General features: G+C 39.6%; 2 protein-coding genes across 4 annotated transcripts in view; one reads left to right on the top strand and one right to left on the bottom strand.

Moving 5' to 3' along the window:
- Nucleotides 1-26,364, bottom strand: part of CPA6 (carboxypeptidase A6) — a 396,768-nt gene that overhangs the window by 241,701 nt on the left and 128,703 nt on the right. The window lies entirely within an intron of this gene.
- LOC308481252 (uncharacterized protein C8orf34 homolog) overlaps nt 1-26,364 on the top strand; it is an 88,820-nt gene that overhangs the window by 20,522 nt on the left and 41,934 nt on the right. For all 3 annotated transcript variants that reach the window (XM_081013431.1, XM_081013430.1, XM_081013432.1), the window contains exons 2-8: nt 2,839-2,986; nt 4,825-4,956; nt 7,957-8,085; nt 12,851-12,879; nt 13,836-14,005; nt 15,505-15,671; nt 25,708-25,843. In XM_081013431.1, the coding sequence (XP_080869557.1) occupies nt 2,839-2,986; nt 4,825-4,956; nt 7,957-8,085; nt 12,851-12,879; nt 13,836-14,005; nt 15,505-15,671; nt 25,708-25,843 (911 nt within the window). The remainder of the gene's footprint in view (nt 1-2,838; nt 2,987-4,824; nt 4,957-7,956; nt 8,086-12,850; nt 12,880-13,835; nt 14,006-15,504; nt 15,672-25,707; nt 25,844-26,364) is intronic.

The following is a 26,364-nucleotide window of genomic DNA, read 5'->3' as shown; positions in this document are numbered from 1 at the left end:
ACATCAAGTGTTTTTGTACACTATGGTGGAATTATGGAATTAAGAAATCCAGTAGGTTAATTTGTCTTCATGCATTTAAATACATGCATTTAAATACTGGGGTTGGGGGGGGAAGGAGAACATGTCCATTTCATGGTTAAAATATATATTATTTTAGTTAATTCATGAAGTACATAGAATTTTCTAGTTGCCGAACAGAGGCTAAAAAACAAGGCAGTCCTTGCCCATAGGCTTACACTCTGATAGGCATAAGTGGGACATGGCCCCACTTCTTGTATATTATTATAATGACTAGTTGTGATGGAGTAAAAGAGCTCAAAGGCAGCTGGTCATCTGAGCCGATGTGGGACCACTTCTCCCTCTGCTGCAGTCAGGCAGAATGGCTCCTAATAGATGGATGACAGCTCAGGAAGAGAAAAGGAGCCAGATGACAATTGGTAACTCTCTCCACATCTGTTTACTTCAACTAGGTGAAATGGTTATTTTTATTTTATTTTAGTGGAATACCAACATTTCAATGTGTACTTTTTAATATTTGTAATCCACTTTGTTATTCTTTATCACGTGCTACCAGTGTACATTTGCATAAGGAAAAGGACTCAGAATTTGGGAAGTGGGTGGGAAAGAAGACAACATAACTGTGGGTTGTGGGAAGTGAGAGAAAAAATACATTTTGTAACTTTAGAAAGTGACTGGAAATATATGGCACTCTTTTAAAGAAAAGATTGTAAGCACTGGCTTTATTTCCAACTTGCAATAGAAAATAAAAACTTGAGAGGAATAGTAAATGAGTTACTAGTTAGCCTACAGATCAATACGGCAATCACACTGGTTCTTATTTGCTCGTTTGCGCACAATGAAGGTGGCAAAGATTAATGAACACACTCCTGTTGCCATTTATCTTGCACCCGCACATGCCTGTCATCTAAAGCCCACAAAATCAGCCCACGCTATTCCCCTGATTACTTGGGCTCATACTGCTGTGTATTAAACTGTCTTGTAAATTATCATCAGTCCTACCACCTGAGCTGCTGAATCCAGTGCAGCGGTTTCCAGATGATCAAAATTGTGTGATTAATTTATTGGCTGTAGTCCAAACTTTTGTTTAACTCTGTGCGCACAAAAATCTGTATGTGTAGGATCTGTAGTTGAGAGATTTATAAGAATGGGTCATCAAAGAAGTAGTATTTGCCTGGTGGAAAGAAAAAGGAATACTTTAAACTTGGCTTTAAACTTCATGTTCATATGTTTATAATCACAGCACTCTTCAAGATCCGGGGGATATATTGCCTAGGTGCAATCCTATGTTAAGTTGTTTCTAAATTCCTCTGAGTTCGGTGGGGTTTACTCTGAGGTAATTGCATAAAGGATAGCAGGCTAAGGGCCAAACCGTGCATTGCATTAGTCATGTTTGGGTTTTTTTAAAGTCTGCTCACCTTTTGAAAGAACTGTGCAGTCATACTTTGGGTCCAGATCAGGACTTCAACAAGTATCCTCACAACTGCCTTTTACCCACAAAGATGCTGTTTGTAAGATGTAGTTTGGTCCAAAGTAAAGTAGATCATATTAAACGCATGCAAAACCAATGGGTTGTCTCCAACTAAATCATCCTGTCTTACACTTAAGCAACAGAACTCCCCACCCCCTCTCCTCACTCCTTGGGCCCTGTGATGGATGACCCTCGCTCCAAAAAGCATGGTCAAAATTAAAGGGTTCAGGAACTCAGACCAGACCAAATTTCATAAAATCATACACAGACTTTACTAAAACAAAACCCTAAAAGAGTGAAAAACTCCAAATAATAACTCAGATTAAAACAGCTCAGAAGATAAGAAAACAAGAAACACTAACTTATCCAGCTAATTAATGTAAAAGCTTACACTTGAATCTCAGTAGGCTGAGCAATGGAACAAGATGCTGTCAAAAGCCCAAATAGACGCTGACCGCTGGCTGGCGAGAGCTCCCACCAATCCAGGTTTTATGGGAACTTAGACCATGGGCATTCACCTCTTCCACCCAATTACCTTGTGACACCGGCCTTAAAGCCTTAACAGAAGACAACTGTAGGTGAGCTCATTATTTCTGAGGTTCTAACCCTTTCCTATAAACCAGTCTTAAAGAGGCAATATCACCACATGCCCCCACCTACAATTTGCTCTAGAAGGTTGGAGGAACTCAGAGAACAGACTTGCATGGAGAGAAAGCAATTTCTGCTCCTTTCACAAATGGAACAACTATGTTGGATACCACTGACAATCTCCTCTAAAATAGGTTTTGATTAATGTGCGCTATTAATTAGTACCTATTAATTAGTACCTCGTACCTACGGGACCGCCTCACCCGGTATGCCCCACGGAGAGCCTCAAGGTCCATAAATAGCAACACCCTAGTGGTCCCGGGCCTTAAGGAAGTTAGATTAGCTTCAACCAGAGCCAGGGCCTTTTCAACACTGGCTTGGTGGAACGCTCTGCCTCATGAGACCAGGGCCCTGCAGGATCTGATTTCTTTCCGCAGGGCCTGTAAGACAGAGTTGTTCCGCCTGGCTTCTTTGGCTTGGAGCCAATTTGATTCCCTCCCTCTCTTTCTTTTTTCTTTTCCTTTCTCCTCCTGCGATGAGGCTACATTTTAATGTTTCAATATTTTAAAGTTGTATTTTAATTTTGCTTTTAAGTTGTAATCATTCAACTTGTTTTTATTATTGCTTGTTAGCCGCCCTGAGCCCGGCATTGGCTGGGGAGGGCGGGGTATAAATAAAAATTATTATTATTAATTATATTTTAATCTCCTACCATTACAAGGTGACTTCTAAAACACTTCTTTGATTTTATGATTTTTAAGGAACTGATGACCAAGCTGATAACAGAGACTCCTGACCATCCAATCCCCTTTCTCATTGACCACCTCCAGTCCAAACAGGGAAGTCGTAGTCAGCTTCAGAGGACACTGTCTGGATCTGCTGCTCTCTGGGCAGAAAGTGAAACTTCAGGTATGTAGAAAAATAATTGTATGTTAGGGAATTCTCAGTAAGTACCAACCAACAGTCATTCCCCACCCAACCTGGTGCCCTGCAGATGTTTCGGACTGCAATTTTCATTAGTCCCGGTCAGCATAGGCAATGATCAGAGGTCAGCGATGGAAATGGTAATCCAGCAGACCAGGCTGGGGAGGACTGTTGTACAACAATGCTCATATATTTATTTTATTTTATTTAATGCATGGGGAACTCATACTCGTGCATGGGGTTATCCCATATTCTCGTCACAATAATCTTTGGATGTAGATTTGGTTGTGCACGACTGATTGTGCCCAGGTCGCATTGTAATCTTTTTGTTGAGTTAGGCTTTGTATCCATGTTTTCCTAGCTTAACACTGCTGAACATTTATACAGCACATGTTATTATTTATTATTCTGTAATGATATTTTATTTATATACTGCATTGTTGATGAGATTCTAGGATGTCAGAAATTCCTAATCCTCCCAACTGTAAAATTTAATCTTCGTTCAGAACCAAATTAGATATGCAGTAGTTTCATGAACAGTGCCTGATGCTTTGCTTTTTACTGAAAAGCAGCTGTTGGATTGTCACATCCCTGGAGCCCTGGCCCCTAGAAATCACTGAGTAAGCCAGGGTAACTAGCTGTCTGGTAGCCCAGCTTGTCCCTTGGATAAAGATCACAGGTAAACACTGCTACCACGTACTGAGTGGTAGGACTCTTCTTAAATTTGCTTGACTGTGCAAATGAAGGCAAGAATGTGGAGTGAGACGTTTTACTTTGGAATATACCTGGATCAGGACATATCAAATATTTGAACAGCTAGGTATTGTATTTATTTAGGGATCATAACAACCAGGAACATACGGTCAATAAAGAGTAGGGAATTTTATTGCTACCTAATAAATTCACTTGACACATCATACTCTCCTTTTCACCACCAACTGTCTTAACCAACGGCCCTTTACCTCTTCTTCCTGTCCTTCTCTACCAACTCCTCCCACCTGCCACTCACTATGACACTTCCCACCATTCCAACTCCAGAGTGCTTCCAGACTCAGTATTTTTAGGTGGGATTCAGTCACACACTGGCAAATTCAGGCTGCGCAATTTTTGTTGATCAGGAGGTCCTGTGCAAAAAACCCTCTTCCCCAAAACATTGGACTTCTTCCAATAAATAAAGATGGGGAAATGCCCTGGAAAGTATGGGCTAACCCTTGTTTGATGCAACATGATCTAACCTTCCTGTAAACAAATCAGGATGAATGGTCACTGAGCAAGTTTTTTGGAAGCACCCTCAGTCTCTTGCTTCTCTCACCTAATCTTCTTTTACAGGAAGCTGCTAGTTTAAGTGGTAGAATGGGTGTATGATGTTGAAGCCTTTGTCCGCCTCCCCCTAAGTGGCTTATGCGTGTGTTGGGTGAAAAGATATGGGACCCTTGTCTTTTCCCCTGTAAAAGGAAATAAACCTTTGGAATGGTGATTTTGGAAAAGAGGGAAGAGGTTAAGAAGCACCCTCTTTTGTTGGTGCTCTAACTGGTCAGATAGCCTCCTGTAGCGACTTTTCAATTAAATAATATATATCAAAATGTTCATGCGTTTCCTTTGCAGTGCTGTACATGGCTGACCAGAGGAGGAGTAAAGTGGCCACGGTCTCCTTTCTGGAAGTGCACACATTTTGTCACAAGTGAACCAAGCCACAATCTACATGCATATTTTACAGTATACCTTATTTTGAATTAGTTTGTTTTTATCAAGGTATATTTTACATATCTGCCTTAAAAAAAAACCCTACTAAGCAAATACAATCTTATTTCTTCCCCCAACAGAAAATAAAGGAACAAGAAGAGATTTCAGAAGCTATGATAAACCCTGGCAGACAAATGCAAAGAAGCCTAAAAAATCAAAGAGTGACCTTGCAGTATCCAACATTTCGCCCCCATCACCAGAGTCCAAATCTTGTAAGGAAATGTATAGCATATTTAATAATGAATGATTTCTTCAAACTTTTACCTTGTGATTCTTAAGAAATGAAATATGACCCAAACCAGGGATTGCACTTTTAAGTTTAAATGTGTCAATATGAAAAACTCTTATTTCAAATGTGGGTTGCTTGTCATAATATTATGATTTGTTTTAAAACATATGTGTCATATTCAGTTTTATTTCATTTGTTTCCTGCATGATGGTGTCTCATGCAGAAACAATTTATGGTTGAACAAATATGTATATTTGAGAAGGGAAAATAATGAGCATGGTAAAATATTCAGTTTTAAAATAAAATGTTTAGGAGGAAATATTACTCTACAGCCGCTAGATAAATTTGTAATTGTTTGTAAAAGTAGGACAGGATTTACTGTATGGGTGGTAAAAGGTTATTCCTTTCATTGCATAGATTCCAAATACCCAATATTAAACCTATAAATATGGCAACATAAAATAACTAAATATATAGCTATGTTTGATTGTATGTCTATTGGATTACTATTGAGAAAAACCATGGGCTGGGTCCAGAGTTGTGGAAGTCGAAGTCTACTTTCACCATAGGACTTTCCTGCCCTCTTTTCCACATTACAGCTACCTGCATTCTCCCCAAGGAGACTCAGAAAAAAACCTGATCTGTGACTGCAGTGGTAGGAGCAACACAAATTGAAAATTGGGCAGAGGCAGCTTGCAGAAGTGGAGGGCTTGACTGTGTGCATGTGATCCACACACAAGTATATAATTCTGTTTTGGGGATAGGGGTAGGATTACATGATCTGTTAGTTCATTCTAATTCTGTGACTATATAGGATATGGGAGCAGCATTTTTATCCTGAGTCCTGCCTCCAGTGTAAAACTAAACTGTATTCGCCTTTTCAATCATAAGCTGATAGTGATATTTGTAGAATGTTTTTTTTCTGCTAGAGAACCCTGGGAATTGGCCACAGAATTCTCTGTAGTGTTCTCTTAACTGTAATTGCTGAGGTCCTCTGTGAGAAGGAGCGCATCATCCCCTTTAAAAACTCTTACTTTGTGCTGTAGATGTGATTTTGGCAATCAACAACTTGGCGTTGGATAAACATAATATGTGTGTCCTGTCCTGTCCTGTCCTGTCCTGTCCTGTCCTGTCCTGTGACACACTGGTTTAAAAGTGAATTGTGTAAGAAAACACAGCTCAGCAACTGCTTTTAAAAAGTGTATTGCAGATGTACTTGAACACGTGTGATGCACACAGCGACGCAGGTAGTGCTGTGGTCTAAACCACTGAGCCTCTTGGGCTTGCTGATCACAAGGTTGGTGGTTCAAATCCCTGCGATGTGGTGAGTTCCCATTGCTCTGTCCCAGCTCCTGCCAACCTAGTAGTTTGAAAGCACACCAGTGCAAGTAGATAAATAGGTACCGTTGCAACAGGAAGGTAAACGGTCTTTCTGTGCACTCTGGCTTGCATCACGGTGTTCCGTTGCGCCAGAAGCGGTTTAGTAATGTTGGCCACGTGCCCTGGAAAGCTGTCTGTGGACAAACACTGGCTCCCTCGGCCTGAAAGCTAATTGAGCACTGCAACCCCATAGTCGCCTTTGACTGGACTTAACTGTCCAGGGGTCCTTTATCTTACCTTTTTACACTTGTAACACTGCAGTACACCTTACATGATTCATTTGTGCATCTGCTATGCATCCACACATTCCTCATTCTGTACCTATTTTGAGGTATCTAGGAGCATGACATATTTGTTTGGCTGCAGTTAAATTAAGATTAAACCATCAGCTTAGATTCTTGACAACACTGACATTTTTCTCCCTGTACGTATCTTCCGACTCCACTATATAACACAAATGTGCTCATTTGCCATTTTAGTGTAATGAATGCCAACAGAATTTGGGGGGTGGGGAATAGGAGTTACCGAATGACTAGTTAAATATTTGAGGGGAGGGAATCAAAAAGGGATAACATGAGCAAGTACATTTTTGTTATAAATTGAGAGCATTTTTGTTATGGAATGAGGGGGAAATCTAAAATAACATTATACATAAACCATGACAAATCTAGTGCACTATAGTTACTTGCATTGCATGCTGGGTATTAGGAGATAATAATAATTCAAGTAATAAGACAGGGGTTTTAGCTAGCTTCTATTTTGATTATAAATGGAAATTGTGATTTCAAATAAATGGTGACTATAAATCCAGTGAAGGTCGAAAGTATTACTAAGGAATTACCCTAATTATTATTCTTATCTCCCATAAGAAATTATTACAGTATAGTGATGGCAGACGTAAACAATGAAACTGGTATTCTTAATGGGGGGTTAATTTTTTTGTATGTATGTATGTACCTTTGTGGAGGGAGGGGGAAATATATAATTAAAATGTTGTATGAAGGCTGATTCTCCCTCTCCCCTACCACTGGGCTGGGAAAGGAGCTGCAGAAACGCTTTTCCCTTCTTCACCACTGGAGTAATTTAAGAGGTCCCAAATCTTGTGAAAGGATCCATTACTCAGAGCCACTGCAAGACTTGCAGAAGTCCTTGGCACATTGCCAATGATGGCCACCATCCATGGCAAGGTAGGCCAGATAGGAATTTAGTATTGCTTACATTCAAAAGTGACACTGCTGCCCACTGCCAAAGGCATCTGAAGGTCCAGGGAGGCAGTGAAAGGGACAGTGCCCAGCCTGCCCATCCTTGGCAAAAGGCCTGCCACTACTCCTCCCTGTGCTAACATTGACTCAGTTTCCTGAGAGTGGGTCCCTTGAGAGTGACACTAGATGATCACATTCTGTTGTTACCAGGGCACTGTAGGTAAAAGCGATGACTGCAAAATCCGTTTTGATAGAAATAAAGCTGTGTGATAATTAAAATACTGATGAAGCAAGTTTGGGGAAGACTTTGGTAGCATTGGGAAAGTTGTGTCTTCATGAAGGCTCATTATTATCAGTTTTTCTAATATGAAATAAGAAAAATATACTTCATTTTACTTTAGTGCCAAGATCAGCAGAACACCCCAAATGGGACTGGAGGACAAAATCAGAGCATCATGATTTTGATGAATTAAACCATATTCTTCAAGAAAGTAAGAAGCTGGGTAAAGCCCTGGAGAATCTTTCTCGAAGTAAGTTGATTGATGCTGATGTTATGTGCGTGTCAGCCATGTGCTGAAAAGGCACGTGGCTGGTCTTAGTTGCAAGAGCACAGATTAGGAATAACTACTAAAGGCAATTTGCCTATGATCCCAGATTCTTCAAACCAAATCTTCAAAAACTCATTTAAAATATAGTTTATGGTGCCTGTAGGGCAGGATTAAGTTTGAATAAGTGTTGCTTATGCACTATTTGAAGCACAGTTGAGAATGTTCAAAGCTATATTGCTTGCTTTTATTCATTTTTAAAAATTGAAAACCTGAACAGATGCCAGAAAATGCAGCGCACTAAGAGCTTTGTATTTCGGTTTCAGGAAACAATGACACGCCTTTTCATTTGATAATAAAATGCACATTTTTATAATTATAGTACCCAACTGAATTTCTAGCAATCACTTCCTGAACATATCTCAGAAAAATGTAATTCAGTTTTCCATGTTTGCATATTTTTTCAGAAATAGTTAATATGACTTACTGAATGGTTGGTTACCCACCCTTGAGTGGCCCTATAGTACACTGTAATTGAAATATAGTAAGCCAACAGATTCTTTAGAATTTCCCTTCTTTATGTTCATCGCTCTGTCAATTTCACAAGTGTATGCCTTCAGTGTAAATTTCTGTGACTGACATTTTAATATACAATTTCTGTACATTTTAAGGCAAGCTGTGAAAAAAAATTCTAATCTGTGTTGCAGTTGCTAAGTGATACCATTTTTGATCAAATAATGCAATTTGTTTTGTCCATTGCATAATGAACAAAATCAAAGTGCTGCCTGAGATTGACACCCTGATCCTAAGCACATTTATTTGGAAGGAAAAAACATGCTTACCTGAGATCTGTTTTCTTTTGTTCATTCCTTTGCCCCATTCCCACTGGCTAGGACACAAACCAGTGGCTGTGCCAGTGGATCTTGGATATTTTCCATCACTGTGGAGTATATTCCAACATATCAGCTGACATATGGTGACAGAATAGTCCATTGGAGGGGTGGAAATGGATGGTGGGTGTGAATTGGTACGTAAGCCAACTCCTTCTAAGACCCCACTCCCAGCCTCTATGCCAGTGTTCTATTACCCTGGCAAAGAAAGTTCATGTAACAAACATAAGATCAATGTCAATATTTTGAGCACAGGTATTATAATTTTCCGTATCATTTTACTGCTCTTCGGTGTCTTCCTGTAATACCCATTAGTCCTTCTTGCACCTGTCATTACCATAAAGTTTATAATATTAATAATTAGTGACAGCTATGCACACATTTATTTATTTATTGCATTTATATATGTGCTTATGCATGCACATACACAATGAACCCTAAATTCCATAATGATATATGAATTCCTAAATTTGTATTAATTTGCGTCGCTATTGTCCCTTTCAAATACTGTACTAGGAGGAAGAATTACATTGTTAGAAGATGAACTGTGTCCAAATTTGTCCTTTTGCCAAATACTGCTTTGGGTTTCTACTCATAAAGCGGTTTCCTTTTCCGCTGTAGTGTGGAGATACTGAGATATCTCAGTAGAGGTAATGAAGACTGTGCTCCATTCTTAAAGAGCTGCTTCACTATATCTTCCTGCATTTCCATTAAAGATAGATTGCACTATATCATCCAGATACGTTTTTCCAAGGACATGACCAACTGGCCTGTTCTAGAAACTGGGTAAATGCTGCTGTTATTTGGCTGTAGAGTAAACCAATTCTAAAGTCAATGCAACTGTACTGTACAGAATGAGCATGGTTCCGTTTTACTCACATAAGCTAAACTCACTCTGAAAGATACACCAGCTGTGGTGTATCAAAACCAACATGTTTAATTCAACAGTTAAAGGCATTTAATTCAGCTGTTAAAAGCATGGGATCTTTAGAAAGGCCATCTGCTGGCAATTCAGAAAAATGCATTGCCATAGACTTCTTGTTTAAAGTGCAATAAACACCAACAGAATTTGTTTAATTGAGATATCTGAAAGGAAACCAGTAAAGGCAACAGTGCCTTCTTTTCCACCACTGTGATTAGAAATCACCTGGGTTACATTAAAATTGTGGTAGCACACTCTTCCTGCACTTATTTGAAAGAAATAGCTGTCTGGGAGTCAAGTAAAAGATCAAGGACTAAGAAATAAAGGCTCTGTGGTTATTCTACTTTCTTGGTCAGACAATGATGTGGATCTGACCTACAAGCTTTAATATGAGTGGATGGGAACTGTAAAATAAGCCTATAAAAAAGAATAGGGAATTATTATCTGTTGAATAGTCTTGAATTCCAGAGATTCAGTTTATGAACCACAAGAGCTAAAATTGCCACTTGAGGTCTTTTCAGTGATGACATCACATGCATCCAATTGATATGAAGGAATAAGATTTTTATTTTGTCAGGAGAGGTGCCACACAGGAGTAAACTAGTTGTAAGTCCTGATTCCATGTCAAATTAGAAAGGGATAAATATAATAATTGGCACAAGTAGGACCTGCCACAAAACCTTTTAGTGTAGTGTGCTTCTGTTCAGAGTTTCAGTCAGCTGTGCCCCGTACTAGGACACTCCATTCCATGAGATCAGATGGAGGAGCTCTCTGGACCCTATGGACCAGAAGCATTATTCAATGAGGAGACATGCCTTCAGTGTAATGGGCCCAACTTTATGGAATTCCCTCACATTAGAACTCAAGGCAGGCACCGTGTCCCTGCTAAGTTTCAGACATCAGGTTAAAGCAGTTTTGTTTTAACAGGTCTTTGTACCATGAATGCTGTCCTAACAATTTATTGAATTTTGTTTTTGTAAGCCACTTTGAGACATATGGAGAAAAGCGGGGTATATAAATTCCTTAAATAATTTTTCTCCTATCACACAGTCAGCATTTCATGATCAGCAGGCATGTTAAACCAACGGGCATGCAGACCACCAAGTATTTTATGGCCATTGAACTGTTCTGTGTGGTTTTTTAAAAAAATTGTCACTCAGATATTTTTCACCATAACGTTTTGTATTTCAGCAAACCTTGAGGCTTTGCTGAGCTTGCTGATACCTCTCTTGTGCATGCGTAAAAACTCAGGGTTTCAGTATTAGAAAAAGAGGAAATGGGTATGTCTGGGGTCCATTGCTATTCACCATCATTACTGATGGTTTAGATAGTGTGTTGAATATAATTGTATTTTCAGGGAGGGGGGAAATACAAAGTTTAAAATTCAAGGGGTACATCATATTTGTAGACGTACCAAACCAATATTGAGTAGGGTGGTTTTGTCTCTCTTCGTAGCTATAGCGAGCAGCTGTCTAAGTGAAGAGTGAGCTAAATTAAGTCTTTGGAGCTTGCTTCTGTTTCTAGCTTCTGCAAAACCCACACAACTAGAGATGCTGGGATGTACTTTCATTCCTAAATTAATCTCTACAGGATTAAAAACAGATTATCTGCTGGAAGCAAAGTGTATTTTGTTCGATATATATGTACTTTGTAACTGGAGAGTGGGAAAAAATCCATTAATGGCTAGTGTTTCCACACACACATCAATGTGTTCATAAAATGTTAATTACTGTACTCTGCAGTATGTTATGCTTTTTTTCCACACAAAAGTCAATAAAAGGAAGTCATATAGACTGAAAAAATGGTCAGTGTATTGGCAGTTTTGAAAAACTTTTAAGAAAATAGGAACCCAACATTTGTCTAGTGTGTTTAACAAACTTATACCATATTGATACTATGCATGGATTTTTAGTGTTTAGAGGAAAGATGTTAGGCTGGATCCAACTGTGTTATTTTGATCCCATAAGGACTTTTTATCTAGCTGAAGTTTCCATGAATGGAAGAAAGGTAACTGCTCTGAGGTTTGCACTACAAGAATGTTCCTGGATAAACCTTGGGTTTATACCCACCCTCTTCCCCTCTCCTCTGGTGGCACCATGTGAAGAAGATTAGAAGCTCTTGCTTCCATTTTCAACTAACTGCAGTTGCAGTTTTGGTCCAAGCTGAGAGCTGTGGCTAGTGGTTAACCATGGTTTAGAGTAGGGGTAGTCAACCTTTTTATACCTACTGCCCACTAATGCATCTTTCTTGATGGTAAAATTTCCTTACCACCCACCAGTGCTCGATGGAAGGAAGATTCAGCTTGTGCCGTAGAATCCCCTACCACCCACCTAGAATCCTGAAACGCTCACTAGTGGGACCAGGTTGACAACCCCTGGTTTAGAGAAACAAGACAGGATTGTAAGCTCGTTCCCATAAACCATAGTTGAGACTAGATAGATTGTTCAGGTTCAGACATAATGAGTAAATGAGGTTAGACAACATAGGCAAAAGCTTCGAATCTCAGTCTTGTGATCATGACAAACAAAGGGAAGGGAAGGGAGGGCATGTAAGCCCTGAGGCTCAAACATTTGTAATGTTAAACCATTGGTTTTCAATCACTGTGCCATTGCACTCTGGGGCAACTTGAAGAACATTCAGGGGAGCTCTGGAGAGTCTTGCTTCCTGCATTATCTCTGTCTCTTTGACGAACATTCAATGGGGCCAGCATCTTTCACTTGTAACCCATTATCTTCCTGAAATAAAACAGCAGCAAAAAAAAGTGGGGAAACACTTTTGCATGATGGTTTATCTTCTTAAAATATCCCCCCCCCCCAAAAAAAATCCTTACCACAGCTCCTTAGTTTTACACAGAAGGCATGAGATATGCAAGAAAATAGTAGACTGGTTTGTTAATTTGCTTTTAAAACACATTACAGCTGTGTTCTTTTATTTGTAGGCATTGCCATTTCTGATGAGATTGATAAGGTAAGGGCTCTGTCTCGTTAAATGATACAAGTTCTGTGTGTGCCTCTGAGTGTCTACATTGAAGCAATGAACATTGAAGCAATGAATACAAAAAACACAAATAACAACTATCTGGAACAGATATGATAAGGCATGCATACCATTAGTGCAGTGTTAGAAACTGAGATATGAAAGCTAGGAGCTAAATGGCACCTTAAATCTAGGTTACGGGTGCAACAATGGAATGTCTAGGCACACTTTTTTATTAACAAGAATACAAAGCTGAAAGTGTATGAACTGCAGTTAAAACATTATGTTCATTTTTCACATGCTCTAGTCCTTCCCCTGCCCTCCCTCCTAATATTCTCAAGAAGGTCTCTTCTCCATTCTTCAGAGAGTAGCGGGAAGTGGGGAGGCAGAAAAAGGTCCTCTTTTCCCTCCGCTCTGCAGTTTTAATCTGAAATCTTACGTGCAGTACTGTGCCCAGAGCTCAGGAACTGCTTGTGCTAATGAAATTCCCTGTTGCAAAATGTGCCTAGAACAATGGGAGTTTTGAACACTGCATTAGTGGGAAAACATTTGCACATATTTTGAAATTTCATTTTAAATATATTCAAACAAAATCAGTTCTATAACATAAAATGCTTTGGTATGAAAGCAGGTATCTAGTGATGCATATATATTACATCATAGACAGTCTTTTCTTTCTTCCAGGGGCATTAGAAGAGTCCAGTGTAACTCTATTATTCTAAGCTTGCATTTAATATTTCAGCTAAGATCAGACAGTCTCCCTTGCTGTTGAACTTTCAGTGCCTACTGACGATTTTTTATAGTTAGTTTTAAACTATTTCCCCTCCATTGTATTTGTTGAGCTTGATGTGTATCGTTAAGAGACGACTGCCATTAAGCATTATATAAACGTTCCAGGGAGAGAATGAAAATAAAAAAGCAGCTAAAGCATCATTTTCCCTATCTAGGACGCAGCAGCTTTTAATGCTCCCCTTTTACGTCCCCGTGTTGTTGGAGAATGGGTTGGCCGTGAAGAGAATGATGCAGACCCATTGGCTGCCGAAATGCTGCAGCCTCCAATACCAAGAAGCAAAATGGAACAATGGGATAGCGAAGATAGCAGCAGTCCTGGAGGAAGGTAAACTTTGCTGCTCTTACCAAAAACTTGAACATCTAAAATTGTCCCCTTATTGGTTATCTTAATACAACAACCTGAGTTTAGCCTCTCTAGCTACATAAATTAGACTAGCATCTGCATGAAATGGCGGGTTGCATGGGGGTCAATAAAACTTACGTTTTATAATGAGCTCTATGTAAGGCAGTTTGCCACATGCACTAAAATTAGGTCAGTAAAATATTTCACTTTATGTATTTTGTTTGGAATTATGTAGAAGAACCAAGATAGCAATATTATCTACATATAGTTCAAATCAGGTACCTATTTAGACCTGCACAGGTGTCTTTGTATAGCAACTGATTAAATGCATGTCATCTCAGAGTAACAGATCTGTTTCCAGGAGTTAATTCGATTTAATTAATTATTAAAGTATTAATTAATTACAGTGTTTACATGATTCCAACATATAATACCATCTGATTAGATGGTTATTTAATTCAACTTAATTATTTAGCCTTGAGTTTAGTAACTCTACTACTTGCAAATAATCTTTCTTTCAAGCACTAATAAAGTGCTAATTTATTAACATTGTCAGATCATTTTAAATGTTAAGTGAGATGGAGAATGTTTTTACATCAGTTTTAACAGTACATTATTGGGAGCTTAAAAGGCAATTTGGTGGTTTGTCAGGAGTGGGAGCTGAAGGGCTGTTGAAAACACAGCTGTAGTGAAAAATATGAATGTTCATTTTATTAACTCCTTAGGAATACTGTGTACAACAATTGGGATGTGCAGAACCTTCTCTGCCTCAGTGGGTTGTCATTTGCTATGGTTTGAATGTGGCTGAAACTTTGTATTAGCATAGTGGTATCTGCTGAAGGTGCAAATATTGGGTTCTGGGGAAGAGTAGTAAATAGCTGGCCTCCTAAGACTATATTTAGGGCAAAATGAATATATGACCACAAATAGTTTCTTAAAGAAGAGGTGTGTGATGATGCAAGAATGAAATAGACTGAAGCTATTATTCCTAGCAATGTTTTACTTTTTCTATTTTATCTGCTAACATGGGTTTGCATTCCTGAAACACTTTAAATCAGCCTTTCTCAACCTTGAGTCCCCATATGTTATTGGATTACAACTCCTATCATGCCTAGCCAGTGGGGCCAGGGGTTGGGAACGATGGGAGCTGTAGTTCAATAACATTTGGAGAAGCCACCCAAAGTGTCTGGGGCAACCCAGTCAGATGGGTGGCATATGAATTATTATTATTATTATTATTATTATTTGAATTTATGGAATAAATATGAAATTATGGATTGGAATTATGCTTGTGGTTCCCAGCAATGTGGACATAGCAGCCTGCCTGCAAGTCAGCTTCTTCATTAGTATTATCTTATGTTGGCCACGGTAAATTGTTTTAGTAAGATAAAATTATGAATTCTCCCGAGATGTCAATGGACACCCCTAGGTGCTTTCACGGAGAGACTGACAAATCAAAGAGGCAATTCTTTTTCTTCTAGTCTAAAGATGGAACCAAAGACTAAAGGACTGAAACATCAGCAGCAGCAACATAAGAAGCTACTCGCTGCCATGCTCTCCCAGGATTCGTTTGATTCTGTACAAAGCACAGCTCCATCAGTAACAGAAGAAGATATTGACAATGAAGATGATGCTATGGAACTGCTGGGTAATTTAAAAGCTTAATTCACTCACGGAGCGAGTTCAAATGTGGTTTTGCCATTGCTGCATTTACTCTGCCCCTCCTGTAGTATAATGATTGACACCTATTGCGCAAAATCCAGTGTCACCTTATGACTTTCTTCATAAGGCTGTATCACATATGGGGACATGACTACATGCTTTGTGTTCTTGGAAAAATCCCAAAAAACAAGACAGGAAATTATTGCCCTCAGCCTCTTTAGATGATGTCATTTTTTAAATGTTGGGGCTGTTTCAAATAAATATATGGGCCGAAAGGATAGACTTAAGCAAAGTAACCCAAAAAAGAATCCAGAGCCTTCTTTCACCTCTGTCATTACTAACTGTGCTGCCTTCCATCATTAGGAAGTCACCCATTTTCCTACAATGTCGCACTAATTTTAGCCCTTCCCTTACTCGTTCAAATGATTTGTTTCCACGCTGTCAGCTGCTTGCCTAGCCTTGGCTGCTGCTAAAAGAATATGGTGCTCTGTTAGTCTTCCTAAAGGCAATATTATAACAATATGCATTTGGTTAAATGAATGTGCATTCCTCCCCCTGTGGTTTCATTTATACAGTTTAACTGGAATGTCTCGCACAATTTTTTAATAACATTAGATTATATAAGTTAGTGAACAACGTATGTAGCCATAGCTGAAGAATCTCTTAGAAGTGCAGGAAATTGCATTATTCTAAGACTAATTGTTCTTCTATCCCAGTATTGTCTGCTCCACTAGTTGAGACCACTAGGGAGTCATGGTTTGATCCAAGGTGGGTCACAACAGGAGCACTAGCACCATGCAGATATATGGTAATAGATTAAGAAATAGATCCCCCAAATGCTGGTTTGAATTAAAAGTGGGTCCTGAACCTGAAAATGTTGAAGACTGCCAATCTACTCTGATTTGCAGCAACTTTCCAAAGTCTCAGTAGATGTTTCTTGCATCACCTCCTACCTTATCCTTTTTATTTAAAGATGGTTGACAATTGAATCTGGTCCATCTGCATGCAAACACACGTGCTTTGTCACTGAGCTATGGTACCTTCTCATTTATTTAATGCTGTTCTTTTTTTTAAAGTATTGGTAATAGTTTGGATTTCTTACTATCCCCTCTTTTATTTTAGTTTAGTTGTTGGAAGTGTGCATTTTAAATATGTTCAGAAGATATATTCAAGGTTATTTATGCCATGGTTTTAATTAGCACATTATAATGAGTTTTAGTAATTGCTGTATTTGTGGCACATTGATGCCAGATTTAATGTGAGACATCTGTTAAGTCCTTTTTTCTGTGTAATGTGGAAGCTGCTAGTTTAGACCACAAACTGAAGTCTTTTTTTTTTTTTAAAGGCCTTTCCCCCTTCTCATATACAGTGGTACCTCGGGTTAAGTACTTAATTCGTTCTGGAGATCCGTTCTTAACCTGAAACTGTTCTTAACCTGAAGCACCACTTTAGCTAATGGGGCCTCCTGCTGCCGCTGCGCTGCTGGAGCACGATTTTTGTTCTCATCCTGAAGCAAAGTTCTTAACCCGAGGTACTATTTCTGGGTTAGCGGAGTCTGTAACCTGAAGCGTATGTAACCTGAAGCATATGTAACCCGAGGTACCACTCTACTGTTGTTGGAGCCTGTGTGCTGTGTGCTGGAGCACGATTTCTGTTCTCATCCTGAAGCAAAGTTCTTAAGCCGAGGTACTATTTCTGGGTTAGCAGAGTCAGTAACCTGAAGCGTATGTAACCTGAAGCATAGGTAACCCAAAGTACCACTGTACTGTTGTTGGAGCCTATGTGCCACAGTGGTTAGATTTTTAGAGTGTTAGACTAGAATAGGGCAGACCTGTATTCAAATTATCATTCAGCCATTTAAACCCACTGGGTGACATTGGGTTAGTCAGTCTCTCTCAGTCTATCCCTACCTCACAAAGGTTGCTCTAAGGAGGGCGGGGAGGTAGGAGTGGGTGAGGAGAGAACTAAACTGAAGTTACTGAAGGAATGACAGGATTAAATGAAGGAATGAAGGAATGAATGAATGAAATAATGGTTTGTGTTTATACAGAATACAATTTTACGGTTAACCAATTAAGCTGTAATCAGAATCACTGGCCTTTTGATTCCTCCATGTCCAGTTCCTCCAACTTAATAAGTGTTCTGTACTCTTGTGTAGAAAGGATACATAAAAAGAGGTTAAGGCTGTTATCCTACATACACTTTTTAAAAAGATAAGCTTCTTGAACACACTGGGCTTTACTTCTAGCAAATGTGTACAGAGTTGTGCTCTAAGGTTGCGGTCCTGCGAGCATTTATCTAGAAGTAAATCCCACGGATCTCAGAACAGAAGGACTTACTTCTATGCGAAATTGTATAGGATTTTGTTGCATATTAGCAATTTGGCTTATTCGTGCACAAAATCCATGGAGATAAGCCTAATTACAAAAAACAGCCTATTATATTCAAGAGCAAGTGGCCCGAGGGAAGAGGGAGTTGTAAAGCTGCAACATAATCAGATATTCAGGAGTTCACGTGAATATGAATGTTGAACTAGCAAACTCAGTATTTAAATTAGATTATTAGAACTGGCGTTCACTACTGAAAATCTGCATTTTTAGCAAAATATGCTTAAAGGTAACAAGACTCTGCTTATAATTACTATTCATGAATTACTATAAGCTGAGTTGTTGTGTACCTAGGATCAGACTATTTCCATCACAACATGCAAAAAAGGCAGCGGGGAAGGGTGGGGGGCTAAAATTCCAGATCTATTCCAGATCTGATGAAAAGGTTTCCCCTTCTGGATTTCAGCTATGTTGTTGTTGTTAATTGTTTAGTCGTGTCCGACTCTTCGTGACCCCATGGACCAGAGCATGCCAGGCACTTCTGTCTTCCACTGCCTCCCGCAGTTTGGTCAAACTCATGCTGGTAGCTTCGAGAACACTATCCAACCATCTCATCCTCTGTCATCCCCTTCTCCTTGTGCCCTCCATCTTTCCCAACCTCAGGGTCTTTTCCAGGGCGTCTTCTCTTCTCATGAGGTGGCCAAAGTACTGGAGCCTCAGCTTCACGATCTGTCCCTCCAGTGAGCACTCAGGGCTGATTTCCTTAAGAATGGATAGGTTTGATCCTCTTCCAGTCCATGGGACTCTCAAGAGTCTATTTCTGCTATAAGCACCTGTTAAAAGCACAGGAATACTGCCAGCCTCAAGTCAGAATGGCACGGTGTGTAAGTCTAATATTTTCTAGTTATGTCTATTAGGTAGTAATGCATTACTTGTCCCACACCTCCCCCCACAAAAGGGGAAGCTGGAGATAGAACAGTATCTGACCAGAGAAGCACCTGCTATCGCAACCTGATCCCACTGCCCCCCTGGGGACAGCTGTGGGCTCTATGACCCTCCCCCACCCCACCCTCCACAAAGGACAGCAGCAAGTCCTATACCAAAAAGCTATCTGTTCTTTGTTCATACTCATCGGCTGTTTCTGATTTTCATGTGTGTTTTCTGCCATTCTGTTCCATATGTCTGGATTAAACCTCTTAAAATTCCTTTTAAAACCCCATTTTGCCCATAAATCCTTTGCCAAACCATCACCACCTTGTCTATTCTGGGCATTTTGCTACCTGTTCTTCCTACCCACTCACCCACCCACCCACTCCTTGCATCTCTTCTATCAATCCCTATATTTTAGTGTTGCCATTCCCATCTGAATGTAAGACCAGCTTTCATGTTATGATTGCCGCAAGAAGACTGCTCTTAATTGCTCCAAATGTATCACCACATTGATTTATCATGTACCAACAAGGCTAGGTGCTCTGCATAATATAGAGCCCAGAGGTAACATGGTGCTTGCCCAGGTGGTTTAAAATCCAGATGCTGTCCTCTCTATTGGAGTGTGGCAACAAAGAGTAAATTTCCACTGAACAGAACAGAAAATATCCTCATTTCCCCTAAGTTCAACACACCGCAGATGTTTCTCTAATTCCACAGTGAATGGCTAAGACCTGGCAGCTATAAATCACAGCAGACAATCTGCTGCCACTTCTGAAAATTCTCACTGAAGCAGAAGCTTTATAGAAATGAATGGGGCTTGTGCCAGTGTAGCACTTTGAGGATCACTGTTTTAGTAAGGCAGACTCTATAATAATGCTGGAAACAGAGGTTTCAGTTACCTTAATGGGAGTTTTGGCTGTAGTTGGTTCTGATATATTTACATTTCTAAAGTAAGCCCTATTTCAAAATGCTTATGAAGGTTGCATTTGGGACTAATCCCTGAAAACAAATGGAGCCCATTTTCCAGAATACAAATTGGATTAAAAATGCCCTTCGCATTCTTGAATTAGATTGAATTCTGAGTAGTCCAGTTCTCTTACAGTGAAGTTTTACTGAGATAATTCACATTGGCGGCATGACTGTTGCCAATGGCGTACAGTTGGTCACAGAGATGACTCCTCCTACTGGATCTGACAGGAAATTTCCAGAAAACTTTTCACCTGTTTTCCAGGGGGAGGCGTCATCCTGCCCTCCAGTCCAAGCCTGTCTGCAGTCAAAGGCACTTGGGTGCTCAGTTAGCCTGTTTGTTTCAACAACTTTTCAACCCCACTTGGCACTAGGGAGCGTGTACATTTTGTAATGTCATTTCCTTCATTCTCCTCAGCTTATCTTTTCCTCTGTCTACTTGTCCTTGCTCCTTTGCCTCAGTCAGTGCTTCTGTCATTTTGTGGCAAGCAGCCTTTGTGGGGTGGATTTGCAGAGGCTGGGGTTCATCCTCTGCTTCCTTGGGCCACAGCTGAGACTTGGCTGGAGCAAGCGGGTTCCACAGCTGCACAAAAGTGGGTGGGATTGCCATTTTGTCCCTCAGCAGACGCGGCCACATTTAGCCCCAAAACTCCTTTTGTTGTTCAGCTTGTCTCACAACCCTTTGGAATCATGAGAGATTACTCTGCTGATCCCAAATTCCTTGATCCTTAAACTTGGAGGCATTTTAAAAGCGATTGTTGTTCCCTGATCAGGCCAGTGGAATTGACACAGGTCAGAGAGGAATGTTGCTTTGGTGGTTTTCCTCCTCTTCTGATAGTTAGGTCTGGCTTTTTCTGTGGCCTGCCCAGGGGGACTCTCCAGTTTGCCACTGCAATTGTGCACAGGAATGAGGCATGTTTGACCGTTTGACCATAGTGGTTCCTTTCACTGTGGCACTGTCTTGCAGTTTCTCCTTTGCTAAGTGTTCAGGGCTACGGTTTTAGAAGGTGAATCTCCCAGGTTCTTTCCCTAGGTGTGCACCTGCACATCTTCAGAGATCCAGGAGGCGATCTCACAGATCCTCCTCATCTGACAGCTCTGTGATACTTCTTTCTCTCCCCCCCTCCTCCAGGGGGCCTCCTGCAAAGAGTCCAGTGGGACCTGTGCCTCCAACCACTGTTCTAATACAATTGCCTGTGGGTTCCCATCCACCTCCTGCTCAGTAGTCCACTGAGGCAGGCAAAGGGCTTCCAGCAGCTGATCTGGTCACTATCTCTGTCCAGCAAACAGAGAACTTGAGTGCAGCAGGTCATTCTACAGTGAATTAGGTGGGGGTTCGCTCACTCTGAACATACTGTTCCACAGATTAGTGGGTAGAAGGGGCAATTGCTGTGGGAAGAACTACAAAAAGACCACAAATTAACCCAGTTGTTGTTTTTTTTTAATTATTATTATTCTGGGGAGGAAGTCACCCCACAGAAGTTGCTGTTATTGTCTTCTGTAGCATGGGCTAAAAAGGCCTTTTCTTCCATGGCATCTAAACCCACTATTGTGCCCCTTTCTCTTGGTTTTCAACAATGCATGGAAGGCTGAATGGAAACATCACAATAATACTAAAATGGTGCCCCAAGTGACAAAGAAACATTATAGTTTCTCTAAAGAAATGCAACAGCTGTGCTTGTCTCTAGTGAGTCCACTGGTGGTGACTTTAGTCTCCCCTATGGTTGTGCTTTCAGAATAATTACTGGAATTTATCAGCTTTTCAGAAGGTTTCTTCTATTGTAATATTTTTCAGAGAATGAGGATTAAATAATTTTTATGGTTATAGGTTGTTCATACCTTGCAATATATTTGTCTTTTCTTTATAGCAAGTGACCTATATGTTAACCTGTAAAGACACTGTGTCCTTTAGAAAAATTAAGATCAGTAGCAACTTTTGTTCCTTAAATGTCCTGGGGAAATAGGCAGCAATCCTACACATGTCTACAGCAAAGTAAGCTGGTTCAATGTGACTTACTCCCAGGTAAATGTAACACTTGCATCCTTGTTTGTTTATTTATTTATATTGGCTGTTGTTCACTATTCTTATTTTGAAATATTTTATACTGAATCAAGTGTCTTAATACTATTATAGGCTAACATTTTGTTATAGAAGCATTATTTCCAGCATTTGGTTGTTGCCACTTGAGGGCACTAATGTATTTTCTTTATGGATCCAGTAATCTTAACCAAACTTAAATGTGTGAAAAGGATCTTACTAAAAATGAGTTCTGTGCAAGATATATAAAATATAGCTCCTTGAACAAAAAGCTGTGTTGGATTATTTAAACAAAAACACTTCCAAGCCTGGGAAGAATAACCAGAATGTGTATCTTTCAGCACAATTACTTTACTTTACTTTTTTAATATAATTTTTCCAGTTTATTAACTATTTAACTTTTCTCAAAAATTGGAGTGCATAATAACAAAAAGTATATTCAAACATGTAAAAGTGCAGTGCAAAAACAAAGAATAAATATACAATGCAATTAAATATTCAGATTCAAATTTACTTTGTAAAACTAGCTTGTCTGTGTGAACAGAAATAGTTTAAATCATGATTTTGTCATGTGGGGCTGTATGTGTTTATATAGTTATTAATCACAGTAGAATTGCAGCTGTTAATGTTATTGTTAGTTCTGTAAAAATGGACAAATAAGCTTCCTTTAAGTATCTGTTTCCTTGATGCTACTACACACTGATAATTGTAAAGTTTCATTTTAATATTCTTGTCCTCATTCCTTTTAAGTTTAACATTTTATTTAGTCAATTCACAGCAGGCAGATCCAAAAATATACAGAGCTCATCCTGATTCATAAATTAAGTCTTACTAACTACATGGATATATCTGCACCTGTGTCCTTGGCTCATTTCCTTGACATTTGCCCCTCACAGTCATGAAACAAATCTATGCATCTTTCCAATATATAAATGGTTTACTCATCCTTTGAATTTGCTAGGATAACCTTGACGTAAGCTTGTAAATTAGCCAAGTTAGCTTTTGCTTTAAAAAATGAAGAGACAGAATTAATTCACTGGCCTTGTTTGTATGTCATGATAAGCCAAACCATGTCTTGTAGCTACTTTGCTCCTCCCTGGTCCTATTTGTTTCTGCAATGTGTTCAGCAAAGTCCAAGTTTGGTTTAGTGTATTCTGTGAATCCAGGTTCGTGGTTAACTTCCCTACAGGCTAACCATGAGCTGCAACCAAAGTTTTTTCCTAGTTACTGCTTGTGGTTAGCATTGAGAAAGTTTAACCACGAGTCTGGGTTTGGATGACATACTAAACCAGTGTTTTTTACAACAGTAGAAAAAGACTGAGGAATCTGGCTTAGTGCAAAACAGGCCAGTGGCTAGACCAAAACATACACAGATGTAATGGTTCTTAGGGTGCAAGATGCACTTTATTACCCTCTTGAATTAATATTAACATGTATGAAAAGCTCAGCTAGATGTATTCCGAGGTTCCACTGTATATCCATTTCTATTTTCTTCATAAAGGCATTTTCTTATTTTCAATTTGGTCCTTCCGAAATGTTCTGTAATATTTAAAACCACCAGCAACATAGCGGCTGAGATCTAGCGAATTGCACAAGTAATTCTGTGTGCCCAAGGAGGTTATTAACTTAACTTTCTTGAGCACAATCACCCCATGCAACATAACAAACCACTTTCAAAACTGAAAACATTTTCAAAAGCCATTTGTGATGAGGCATAGGAATCTACTGTTCAGTTATGTCCTCCTCACGCCCCCGGGTCACCCTCCCCAAAAAAGACCCCTGTATGCATATCTAAGTTATTGAGCTTATCTAGGCAACCCTTTGGCTCCTAGGCTTGGACTACCTTAAAATATTAGTTTAAGATTTATAAAGAACACCTCTATATAACTCCTAAGTTAATAGCATGAAATCATTTAAAACAATCCTCAGTGTTGTTCAGTATAAATTACTGTTGATGTTACAGATGGTTACTGTTTGATTAATTTCATGATTTGCCCTACCTTACTATTTTTAGAGTGGAAATGGTATGCATCAGCAGACTTTTGGCAAACTAGCAAAAGTTGACGCAACAAGAAACTAGTTGAGTAAACTATGAAGACATAAAGAAATACGAGCGAGGCATTCAAGGCTAGGCCAAAATTTGATTTAACGCTATATAAACAGCTACACTATATAGCCATGTGTCTGAAAAAAAAATCGGCTACCTCAACAATATGCCAGCGGTAATGAATTCAGTGTTTGTTTACCGGCAACAATTTCTTAAAATATGGTAGTTGAATATGACACACAGATTCCCCCTTTCCCTCCTACACACAAAGCAAGCACAAATGTGTTTACAGTGGAGTTTTATTGAAGAAACATATGACAAACAATCTCCTGTGAACTTTGGCTGGTTTTTCAGAAAACAGTATAATTTACAAAACAGGCATGCTTTTTGCCAACCCCAAAATCATGCCTCTAAAAATAATATTGCACAGATCTACATACCCTTCTGAGTGTATACCTTTTCCTCCTATAATGCTTTGTTAGGATGTGCTAGTCCCCCAGCAACCAAATGGTGCTAACAGAGGCATGGATACAGCTCCATGCTTGGTCAAGCTCTTTCAAGGGAGTGATAATTAATGGCCTACTAACTGGAATGTGTTAATTCAGTGTTCAGAGTTTGGAGTTCAGAGTTCTGTGTGTCAGTGTAGGAGTTGTGAGTCGTGTCAGAGAGAGCTAGCAAAAGATCCGTGTTCTGTTCCTGTAAATAACCCACTGTATATAATAAACACCTAACTACAAGTTCCTGATTCCTGCTTCATCTATCCTGTCTGCAGCCAAGTCGCCAATTGCTTCCGTGGATTCTGCGTTTACTCTGCTAGGTCTGGCTAAGGTCCTGCAACTAGTCGGAAAGTTGCGAAACACCAATAGGTTTTGCCAATAGGCTTCTCCACCTGGGCTGTCCCCAGGTCACACCTCACCCCTGCCCTGCTTTGCAGCCTCCTTAAGTTCTTGCTTGTCTTGAATGTATCCTTTAACTCTGTTAAAGCTTCTTGCTTGCCTTGGCGAAGGATGTGTGGGTAAATTAGCATTTGCTGTTCCATCCACTTTTGCTTCTGGCCTTGCCCTCTACTAGCTTCTGTCCTCTGGAAAGTTGCCTGGACAGGAAGATAAATACAAAGGAGGGAAAGACAGAAGAATACTTGGAGAATCTGCAACCTTTAACCTGGCAGAGAGCCCTTCAAATGCCTTGTACCCCTAAGAATCATCTACCAGCATGTATGCATGTAGGAGTTGAGTGCCTTTGTGACAACCCCAACATACATATTTTCATTACTGTCCATACATTACGTTATTTCCTTCACCCACATATATCTGTATTATTGCTTACCCTGGTTTTGACTGGTGGGTGGGTGGAGGGCATTCCATGCTTGTGGTTTTAAAGATTCCCTGCCAACCTGATCCTTGCCTCACGTTAAATAATTATATTTCACAACAGGCTGACAAATGAATGGTGAATGGGAATTTAAAATTTATTTTTACTTTATTACCTTTTCCTCTCACCTTCTCTGGAAAGATCTCAAGGCAGTGTGCACAGTTACTCCTACATTTTATCCTTGCAACAACCCTGTGAGGTTTTTGGTACAGAGAGAAAGTGACTGGCCCAAGGTCACCCAGTAAGCTTCATGGCTGAAGCTGCAATTTATATGTTTCTAAAACAAATATGTTGCTGCAAATATTTACTTAGTGATATACTTGCTTCTTTTTTTAATTTGCAGAGGATCTTGATGATTTAAGAATGGAAGGGGTAACCAGTGTCATTTCTTCTGGGAGCAAATTTAACCAAACCCGAAGTACACATACAGCTGAACCACAAGCCAAGGTCACCTTGAACATCTGTGCTAGGTGTGCCAGGTAAATAATAAGATTTTTGTATGTTTCTTTGTGCTTCCCCAGGGGCAAATGCTTATTGCAGATTGGAATTTGCAACAATTTCACCCAGCTATCTAAAAGAAAGGACAGGATACATTTTTTGATTTTAAAGTTGGATAGAGGAACTGTTCTTTTTATCCCTGACTTGCAGTGACATTAGAAATTAATTCAAGAATCCTAAATTCTAGACACAGGAGAAGCCACAGCTGCTGGCTCCAGCTTTGAGAAACAGTGGTGTCTGGTGTTTTGTTGAAAGAGGAGGCTTTCTTAATTAAAATTAAATCTTGAGTGGAATCTTTATCAGGTCTTAGGACTTGGCAAGTTCATAAGGAGGAGTTGGAGTTGAGTAGAGCCTTTGGCAAGCCTGAGATCTTTCCCTCTTAGCATGGACTATTAACACATTTTTCTGTCTACCACTTGACTTGATTTGTGGATTTGAACAGGATTGCTCAAGTTACTTTTGCACATGACACCATTCACACCAACAATGTACCAAATTATTT

Source organism: Podarcis pityusensis (assembly GCF_964106645.2).
Source record: "Podarcis pityusensis genome assembly, chromosome: 7".
Lineage (NCBI taxonomy): Eukaryota > Metazoa > Chordata > Lepidosauria > Squamata > Lacertidae > Podarcis > Podarcis pityusensis.
This window is presented reverse-complemented; position numbering and strand designations above follow the sequence as displayed.